This window comes from Micrasema longulum, unplaced genomic scaffold, assembly GCF_059751315.1.
Source record: "Micrasema longulum isolate JH-2025_06_02 unplaced genomic scaffold, ASM5975131v1 h1tg000867l, whole genome shotgun sequence".
Taxonomy (NCBI): domain Eukaryota; kingdom Metazoa; phylum Arthropoda; class Insecta; order Trichoptera; family Brachycentridae; genus Micrasema; species Micrasema longulum.
Window position 1 is genome coordinate 909,712 of NW_028278059.1, and position 10,774 is coordinate 920,485.

Sequence of the window (10,774 nt, forward strand, 5' to 3'; positions counted from 1 at the left end):
CGTAGTTCTAACACGAACTGCCGACGAACAGTCAGCAGTGGACGTCCAGAATGTTGAGAATCTGATGCCTTGTAAAGTAGGCAAGCGTGGTTAAGGCTCTCAGGAGGCATCTGCAGCGCATGGCCAAGCCAACCGTATCGCCTCCGCTTGATGATAGTCGTCACCGGAGTTCATTGCATCCGTTCTCTTATTATTTCATTCCTCACAAAGTCAAATCACCGCACACCGAAGATTCTTGTGAGACACCTATTCTCAAAACTCAAAATTTTGCTGTTTTGGGCCCTAGTGAGGTGCCACGATTCGCATCCGCAGAGGAGAATAGGTGTCATGCAAAAACATTTATTTAAATCAAAAAAATATTTTAACCACAAAATTATAATAATGGTTTCTAATATTTTCTTCCTTTCACTATGTTTTAAAGCTTGTATTGTCCATATTATAAACAAGCAAAAATCAGATAAACACATTTTACACACCTCGCCTCATTGAAACCTTTCGTGTAATTTTGAATGCGTCAGAATGAAAATTACGAATGGAATATATTAGAAGGACCTGAACGTATTATTTTGTGTACAAAAAACCTCCGAAATACAACAATCTGATTTTCTTCGAACTTCGAACTTTCAAATTGCGATTTCTCAAAATGATGTTTTTTGGGCTAGAGACTTTTGCCTGAACAGTGACGATATAACAATATTGTCTCACTGAATAGAGATTTCCGTACATAAAGCTTGACAAAGTCATTGTTGTGTGCCATCGCCCTCAGGCTTTTATTCCATTTTGGTGTAATTATGGGAAGAAAATTTAATTGTTCAATTTAATTAAATTAGGCTAGGTATTTGAAGTACCTAGACTAATAAATCGAAAATAATTTTACAGATTTTACAATGGAATAATTAAAAAAAAATCTTTTAGGTATTGCTTAATAGATAGGGTATTTTCAACAAACGTTTTATTTTCACATTGACTACATTATTTTAATATAATTTACAATGATGTTTTCTTTTAAATTGACTAAGATTTGCATTTGTTGAATGCAAGAGAAACATCACTGAATTAACGTGTATTTTTATAGTATTTTTATGTTTAAATTAGTAGTTTTTTATAAAGTAAAACAGCCACAAGTTTATAAACGAGACAAAAACAAATTAAACTATTTGAAAAACGAGCATCTAAGTAGGTATGAATGATTTAAACTTAATCGTATAACAGCTCAAAATCGCAGCATGAAAAATATAAAAATAGAAAAGAAACAAAACACAAAATATTTACAAGTAAAATGCTTTTAGGTAAATACGTAGTATGCATATTATGACACAACAATGATTAATTATGATTTAACATTTATACGATCGAATCACTTGTTTCATGAGATCTCGCTAGTAAAGGAACGCTGGTGCTACATATAATCGAACTGTCGTTACTTTTCTTCCCCAGTTCAATATCGTCTGGTGAAGGTAGTTTTGGGATCCAGTTGTTATTGCCAATTTTCAAGTTGTTTTTTGAATTGGAGTTTGAAATCGGCGGAGATTTAGTTTCCTTCGCTCTAACGGGCTGGGATGGAGCAATGGCCGGGAGCACCTTCGCACTACCTCCGATATTGTTCCCGAGGCTGTGGTTGGATGCGTTGGATTCCTTGCTGGGTATCCCGTTCGTTATCTGACTAAAACTCACGCTGTCTTGAAGAAGAGGCTGATTTTCCAGTTTGTCTTTGGATTTTTGCGTTGGTAGAAAACTGGCGGATCCTCTTCTGCTGTTCGGCCTGGAGTTTTCTCTTCTCTGCCGGAAAGGAGTTAAGGATAATTGGTTTCCGGGTTCTACGCCAAGACTATTATTATGTTTGTTGTATTGGTAATCTGGCGGAAGATTTTCGAGGGCCCCTGGACTTGATTTTTCACCATTCAGCCAATAAGTTGTCATTGTTCCTTTACCCTGTGAATAAATATCAAAAATATCAATATCACTTTATTCGCTTGCGTTTCAAAATAAAATGAATATTGTTTTTTTGTATTAGAAAAGTGTATTTAAATACAAACATATATATATTAGCAATATACCATTTGAACGAATTACAACAGGGATAAAGAATACCTCAAATAAGGGAATATAGAAGTCTAGGCATTTACAGGGCTTGTGAACTGCCATTGGCTGGTTTAAGTAGCCACTTTACACACTGTGTAACATTCACCATTTTGCCTATGTTCGAATATCCATATTTCTTCAATTCATCCATTTGTATATTTAAGTGAAGTTAAAGAGCCGAAACCTTTATTGATGTGAAGAGATTCATCTGACTGAATTATTTCAAATACTAGGCAAATGAATTAAATAATTTTAGTTTTACCAAAAATCCAGTAAAAAGAAATAAATGGGATGAAATTATAAGGATTGTAAAGAAAGAATCTAATTGGGATCCATAAAAAGCTAATTTTGTTTGTAAACATTCAAAAACAAACTTTGTTAACACAAAAATACAACATCCTTCCATTGTTTTATAAACATTCTCGTCAAATGCAACCCTGGTAGGTCGATGAAAAATAGATTTATGCCTTTGTTTAGAGATTTGATTTAAAACTTTGATATCTACGAGCACGCGCATTGCAAAGATCTACATTTAGCTGAAAACCGCACGTAAATCGGATAAGACATTTAATAGAAGTTCAGTGACATCACACGTACATAAGAATTATATATTTAAAGATAATAATTTAAATACGTTTACAGTTTTATTCCACTTTTATTTATAATTTTTACCGGCGACCGGGTTCCGTCATGACGTCGCGACATCGTCAGACTTATGGGAGACTAATCTGATTTCTATGTTATATACAATTGCAAACTGGGGTTGTAAATCATGAAGATTTTTAAAAATTATTGGAAAAAAGAGTTTGAATTAAAATAATTTAATTAATTAATTGAATTCATAAAGTAAACAATAACGTAAATGCACTTTATCGACCGACATTTTGAAAAAATACAAGGACTCTTCACTGTACTCTAGCCAGGCCAAAACTAAATAGAAAGTAGAGGAAAAGCATCATTTATACAATGGAATAATTTAAAAGAAGATACTATTCATCGTTTCTGAAGAAAAATCTTTTTTACATAGGATCATAAAAACGGTCATAACTTTTGCATTAACCTTATAATAACAATTGAATTAATTAAAATTTTGTTTGAATGTAAATGATATAAAAAAAACTGATGTAAAATGTATAATTAATGTAGTTTTATATTTCTTGTCATAATATGTAACTCACCTTCATGGAGACTTCTCCTCTACACTCAAGGTCAAAGGTCCCAAAAGTATCTAGTATCGCCTTGGTTTTAGGGCTGACATGGATCCTCAAGGCTTCACCGTTAGACTCCATCCTAGAGGCAGTATTGACTGTGTCCCCAAATAGGCAGTAACGGGGCATCTTCAGACCCACCACCCCAGCAACGCAAGGTCCTACAATTATAAATTTAAAATTCATAGTAATACGGTGGCAGATTAGATATATTGATTGCAGGTGGCACAGAGACTTATTTGAATAACAAAAGAAGATGGAAGAGTTGATTGACCCAGAGATAGTGCATTTAAGATTCTTAATAGTTTCTTTAATTGTTCCTTACAAGAGATGTTTCAATTCAACTAGAACAGATATTTGCGTGATCATATAAGACTAAGCTAAGCCATGCCAATTCCTTATCTCACTCTGTTTTCCTGACGAAAAGATCTACAAAAAACGAGAAGATCTTTAGCAAAAAACTCCAAGTTGAGCAACGAACTGACTAACCTACGCATTTTGAACATTGGAGCATAAAACAAAGTTGCTTTAAGAAGATTTGATAAATCATATTTTCACTTCTGGTGACACAGTTGGAAATATAAAACAATATTGATTGCAACAGAGATTTTGAAAATACGTATTAATAAGTTCCATTTCTGTTCTACGTTTCTCTCATGAAGACAAATAAAGAGAATGCTCCATTTCACCACTTTGCCATCTGAGCTATCATGCCACTTTTCTTAGAAACCGGTGCTAGACAGACATGATATGATCAATATAAGTCTTAAATAATAGAAATCAAATTGGAAAATCGTATTCTAGATGGGGGTTAATATTGAGCAGTAAAGCGTTTTAATGTTTTTAATATTGTTGGAAGTCCGACATTATTCTATTGATAAAAAATAATGCTCTTTATTTTATTTATTCATTCAAAATTGCTCTCGTTTTTTTAGTACTCATAGAAAACTTACATAGCATTATTTTCGTTATAGTAAACTCAATCTAAACTTTTGTATGAAATTAGAGTAATAAATAATATGCCAAACATCAATGAGTACTTAATTAAATAATACAAAGATACATAATTAAATAACATCAAAATCAAGATATATAATACGCAGATAAAATTATGGAAAAAAAGCAGATTAGTCAATTTTTACTAGTATCGAACTTTAAAAAGATTGAAGATATTAAAAACCTTTCGTCGTTTCTATATAAAAGCAATCGATCTTCAAAACCCAATCATTACATTTTTACATTAGTTGTGGCGGTGTGTTTTCCATGCGGAGAAATGTATAATAATTCCACCCTGTTTTCTAAAGAAAGTAGTTTAGCGGTTATGAAGTACTAGAACTTGAATCCAGATTACGCTTTATCCTTCCATAAACAACTGTCAACCGAGTATTTTTCTCTAAAAGGGAAAAACAAAAATTCAGCATCGCGCGGGAAATGTATGGCGCTGAAGGCTTGTTATGCAAAATATTTCGTCCCTTACAAATTGAGCTTTTTGCGCTGTCTTCGACACAACTTCTTCCGGAAAACTATTCTATAAACATGTTTTATGTGTTTGAATATCAACATGAACGGAGCAATTTTGTTTTACGATAGGAAAATAACTTTTTAGAAGAATTCTCTGTCTGCATCTAAGGGGAAGAAAAATGCAACCAAGTACCGCTGGGATTATACCGACTCGAAATGCTTAAGGCAAAAGCTTTATTTTGAATTCTTGTTTTATATATCATGATATGTTGCTGTTTTTCATTTTGCCTTGAAATTTACGGTTCACTGAAATCAGTACATCTTTCCCATTTATTTTATTCGCAAGAGTATTATGTCATAATATGATTCGATTATTTACCCATGCAAGCATGACTATAATGGAATTTCAAATAAAAATCCTATATAACTTCATTTTAATATAAGTTTTCCAATACTCACGCATGAGCAAATTCTAGCATTTCCATATTAAAAAATTGGCTGCGTCCGTAGTAATTCCGTGGTAGACTTTCAACTCGCGCACGAAAGATTCCAAGTTCAATTTCCAGTAACAACACAAAAATTGAATGAGAATTTTCTAAAGGCTTGAGTTCTGTGCCGTAACTCACCAAGCTATTGGGCCTCCTGGCCCGTTCGGGTACAAAAATAAAATCAAATATCAATCCAAAATACATTCTTGAATGATTTGTATATTTACTAAAAACAAATGAAATAGAAAATCACACAAAAAAAAAATCTAATCAATTCAAGATCTAAATGTCACTTTACAATTACTTGATTTATATTTTGAAGAAATGGTTACCATTTACGAGTTTTCCTTTCAGCCCGGGTGTTCATTTCAATTTACGATTTATTTACTCTCGTATCTACCGAAATTAAAAAGCGGATAGTTTGCTATTTAATCACTAGTATTACTAAATACGTGTCTATTATTTTTTGCTTATATTAGTAGTCAGTATTACACAAAAAAGTTTTTTTTTTTGTTTGACAACTGGCTATTATCTGGTTTGTTTGTTTTGGATTAAATTCAGGTCCAATTTTTCTTCTGAAAATAGTTTTTTCACATATTTTTATTATAAGTTGACAAAGATAAAGATTTGATAAAAAATAATTACTATTACTATTAATATTAAAAGATTTTAAAATCATTTAAGCTATATTAATCAAAATAGTTATATTCTAGTAATAACATTGTTGTATGTTGCTGAGGTTCTAAAGCAAAACAATGAAATTTCTGCTGGAATAGTTATATAGTTGGTTGAGAGGAGTATTGTATGGGTTTAGTACCGGGAGATGTGGAGTATCGGATGAATACAGTATCCGATGTTATGCAATATGTTACCAGCTAGATGAAATTAACACTGTTTTATTTAATTTGATAAGCATGCTAATTAAAAGATTATAGCATTTGCCAATTCGTGGTGTGCTGGTTAAGACGTTTAACTCACACACGAAAGGTTCCAAGTTTGATTCCCGGTATAGAACAAAGATATTTTTTAAATGATTTTTATCAATCTTGGGTTTTCTTTGCTGTAATTAACCACTGTAATTTGGTCTCCTAGACTTTTGTATTGTAAAAAAAAGTTGTAAACTCAATTAGATATCTAATTTAGAAGAGGGGTATATAAATATTTATAGTTAAAAAATGTAAAAAACACCAAATGAATTTAGCCACGTGACGAAATGCATAATTTTATGAATCGATTTGGTGTCTGTTACGATATTTTGAAAAACGTCAACTACTAGTGTTGATCGGAGGTCTGGCTTCGCCGACTTCCGTTCAGTAGCGGCTGGTGACGTGTTGAGTTGGTTAGTGAGGACAGCCTAGCATTTGGTGTTGCCAGTGGTGTCTGTAGGTAATTATTTGTATGAAACAGAACCAAAAGTTGAATGTTTTCGTCTCGGTGGCTACTCTCAAGTAAAAATCGTGAAAAATCAAATCAAGTGGAGATTATGTCGGTTTCATAGTTGCGTTAATTTATCATGCTTGAGGTCCCAAGTTCGATTCCTGGCAATATCTACATGAATAGTTTGAAGAGTTTACTCTCAAAACAACCTAATATCAGAACGTTATAGGTAATTCTTTTTTTTTTTTCCTTTTAACCGAATGTTTTGAGAAAACATTAGACGTACTATGAACAGTTAATGTAACAATGCTCAAAATTTCGTTCTCTTAGATGTTTTTTATCACTGTTGTAATTTATAAACATTAATAATCTTATCCTTGTTTATAAAAAAATTCTTGGAAAAGGGAGTATCACTTTTCTGTTTTTTTTATTATTGAGCTCCTCATTTGATTGTGAACCTGAAGCATAAGACTAATCAACTAACCTTTATAAAACAGATAATCATAGTGAACTGCGTTTGGTGTATCGATGCAGTGCCCTATGAACCATTATAAGACGGGAAATCAATGTAAAATTGGCCCTAACTACCGTGAATCTAAAATTAGCCAATTAAATTAGCAGCTGTCACGTGATTTATATTTCACCGTGAATTCACAACGCGAGTGCTAATATTAATCCGTTATTAGTACATGTATTAATGGATACTTGTGTATAGTCAAACAGTTTCCATGAACATAACATTATTGTCATAGTGTTTGCGAGTCTTCACAAAGTTGTTATGCTTGTTGCAATATTGTCACACATTTCAAATTACCAATAAAATTCAACACGATTTCAAATTACATCATATGAACTAAAAATTCGCACCCCAGACGCAACACTGTCGTAACTGAAAATTTGGTTGTTTTCAGTTAAAAATAATGCAGTTCACGTTTTTTTTCTCACGTATCTCTACGATTTTTTAAGAAAAATTAACCACAAACTTCAGTATTCCTTGAAATCAATCAAGTGAAATATTGAAAAGAACACTGCTGTAATTACAATCCCACAGTAATTTTCTCATAGTAGCTACGCCACATTTAATATATGTGTTTGTGTATAGCACATTTACTAGATTGCGGCGTTGGATATATTTGCAACCTACTGGATTCTGGTAGAAATATTGTAATTCCTACCGTGGGTATCACCCTTTTCTCTCGGGCCCGAATAAGAACTCCCAGCGCAATCGCGAATAATTTGTTTTTGGCGATCTATAATCCACTGTGTCGTGTTATTGAAGACAATAATCATGAAACAATCAAACGCCGTGCTTTCCTGACCACAGGATCTGATTCTGCCTGCCACGAGAGAAGTCCGAACAATAAGGTGCCGGAACAACAGTACAAGGTAATGATTGCATTTATTTGTATTAGGGTTCAGTGGCAAAAAAAAATAAAAATAACACATTTCACGAACCAGTAATTCTAGCGTCCACAGCTTTTGGCTAGTGACGCGATCACATAGTTCAACAGTCAAATGAGCAAATACCACAAAATATTAAAACGTCAATTTACATTAAGCTACTCTAAACCCCAGAATTAACATAGGAAGAACTTGTCTACTTTTATCTATTTTTCCATTTAATCCCTTTCAAAATCTATTTCTAGACACAATTATTATATTAACATCAAGAATCACTGTAACATGAGCGTTGGACTGGATTGAACTTGGATATAGTTTCCTTTGTACCCCAATAAATTTTTGTGTATTCGAAAAATATTTTAATAAAAATGAATAGAGAAGTCAGGTGGATCAGATGGTAAGGACGATGCGTTATCCTCCATCCAAGCATTCTCTTCCTTTTTTATTATTTTCATCTTGTTTGTATTACATTCGAAAAATTTCGGCTTCTTTTCTTTATGCGCAGTTTTCGGGGAGCCATTTAAACCTTTAAAAAGCTGCTAATGGAAAATGGGCTTTTTGATCCTTTTAATAATCAATGTGCATTCTCGTTATATTTTATTGAAAACGGTAGTTGAAATTCAGTTAAATTTGCTTCACTCTAAATATTATACAATATATTTTATATCACCGGAAATAATACGTAAAAAAAATAAGTACCTGGACCCTTTAAGCGTACAAATAAGAGTACCTAGATTATTATTAAATTTGTACTACAAAAACTCATTGTTATACAAAATTCCAGCAAAAGGGTTCAATTCAAATCTTGTAAATTTTGTTTGCTTGTTTGTATGGAATGACCAAGTTTTTTATTAACATTTTTTTTTATCAGGGCAATATTTGAGGACGCATTCTAAGAATGATTTACACAAATATTTGAATATTGAACCTCTGATCCCTTAGTTGGTTCACCAACACGCAACCATTAGTTTTTTGGGTAGTAATGTTTGAAGCTAATATGGAAAAAATGACTTAAACGTTACATTCGTTGCGTCGCACATTATAATCCTGCTGTGTTTACCCATATATTTGTAAAATTGATGTTTTTTTTATATTTATTGATAAAACTCCATAGTTAATGATTTTGATAAAATAAATAAAGTTATAAATAAAAATTATAGGTTTAAAACGTCTTTATCCCAATTTTGGACCAATAACTCCAAAAAATTCACTGTTTAGCAAGCTAGTTGTAAATATTTATGTTTTCTGTCTCTTGTAAAAATACTTATTTGATCTGCTTATCTCTAAAATATGTGAGAAATAGTATAGAAGCTATAAACGTTGTAAACGATTTACCAGTCTTGAAGATACTTACTTAGGCGAAAGAGCTCGTTGGTCAAAATAATAAAAAAACTAAAAATAAACCAAGAAGTTTTATTTATCTCTGTTGTAATATGTTAATATAAACAGCTCTCCAGGGAGTTGAATCCAGTCCTTGTCTACAAAAATTTGGACAAACTCAAAATATTGTTGATAAATCCACCTGGTCCATGAAAAAGTATAGAAATTAAAAAATATAAAAAAATTTCAGGCGTTGCCTAGTATGTAGGTGAAATAATTCAATTAGATGAATCTCACCCGCATAAATAAAGGTTTCAGCTCTTAAACTTCACAAACATCAACAGATAAAAGAATTGAAGGAATATAGTTGTTTAAATATGGACAGAATGGTGAATGATACACAGTGTGTAAAGTGGCCAATTAAACCAGCCAATGACAGGTCATAAGCCCTATAGATGCCTAGACTTCTATATTACCTTCTTTTAAATTTTCTTCATCTCTGTTGTAATATGTTAATAACTTTATTTATAATTTTATCAAAACCATTATATATTTATGCTTATTGCTCATATATGTTTATTTCTAAATTGCTACATCGTATTTATGTATGTATATGTGTGTTTATGGATGCAAACATGCATATGTATTTTTATAACATCAAATAATATTTCAAATGCTACTTATTTTTTATTTTAAATCTATAACTTCACATACAATAAATAAATAAAACAGTGTAAGCCACTCTCCAAGCACTAGAGTTCGTCTCTTTTTAGGAAAGTTACAGTTTTCAGAATAACTAAATAAGTAGAATGTACTAGAATAAAAAAAAAACATTTATCGTTTTATGTAACCATTTTAATTAATAAAAAAAAAATTGAATCAATTTTAAAAATAACATCTTGTAACGTCAACCCAGACGCCTCACTAGTGCCCAAAACAGTAAAAATACAGATTTTTAAGAATTGGTGTCTTAGAAGGATGAAGGTTTGTGGTGGTTTGACTGTGAGACAACCAAAAAAATACGAAAACGGACGCCGCATTGAAAACATTTTGTTAAGTTGTATTAATAATGAATTTTTACTGACGTTTCTCAAAAAGTTAAGTAAATGAGTGCAGTCCATACCTGAATGAATACCAATCCTCAATTTCAGTTGGTCCTGCGGTCGATGGCGGATACTGAATTTGCGGACGTCCTGCAGAAGGGCTAGAGACATCCTCGCCACTTCCCTAGCATGTCGGTTTCCATTCCTCATAGGAAGACCAGATACAACCATGTAAGCGTCTCCAATGGTTTCTACCTGGAACCAAAAGAAAACAATTATTACTTCATTATAATATTTTGTTTTTAGGTGTAATAAACAATACAGTTCAGTTTGTAAAATAAAGCCAGAACTTCGATATTAACTCGCAGACTAAAAATTCTGAAAAAGGGCATTG

At 32.2% G+C, this 10,774-nt stretch overlaps 1 protein-coding gene across 1 annotated transcript; it reads right to left on the reverse strand.

Moving 5' to 3' along the window:
* Positions 1-1,267: 1,267 nt before the first annotated feature.
* On the reverse strand, positions 1,268-10,631 carry LOC148278528 (retinal guanylyl cyclase 1-like). Its single transcript, XM_088231280.1, has 3 exons — positions 10,461-10,631; positions 3,261-3,451; positions 1,268-1,932 (listed from the first exon to the last, which is right to left on the reverse strand). Exons 1-3 carry the CDS (start codon positions 10,609-10,611, stop codon positions 1,345-1,347), a joined length of 930 nt encoding a protein of 309 aa, XP_088087406.1. The 5' UTR covers positions 10,612-10,631; the 3' UTR covers positions 1,268-1,344.
* Positions 10,632-10,774: the final 143 nt, after the last annotated feature.

What these genes read in the sequence shown, in the direction of transcription:
- LOC148278528 (XM_088231280.1), bottom strand. Translation starts at nt 10,611, where the DNA reads ATGGTTGTATCTGGTCTTCCTATGAGGAATGGAAACCGACATGCTAGG. An exon ending in GAGGATTGGTATTCATTCAG is followed by an intron (nt 3,452 to 10,460) that starts GTATGGACTGCA and finishes TTATAATTGTAG; the next exon opens with GACCTTGCGTTGCTGGGGTG. An exon ending in GAGGAGAAGTCTCCATGAAG is followed by an intron (nt 1,933 to 3,260) that starts GTGAGTTACATA and finishes ATTTATTCACAG; the next exon opens with GGTAAAGGAACAATGACAAC.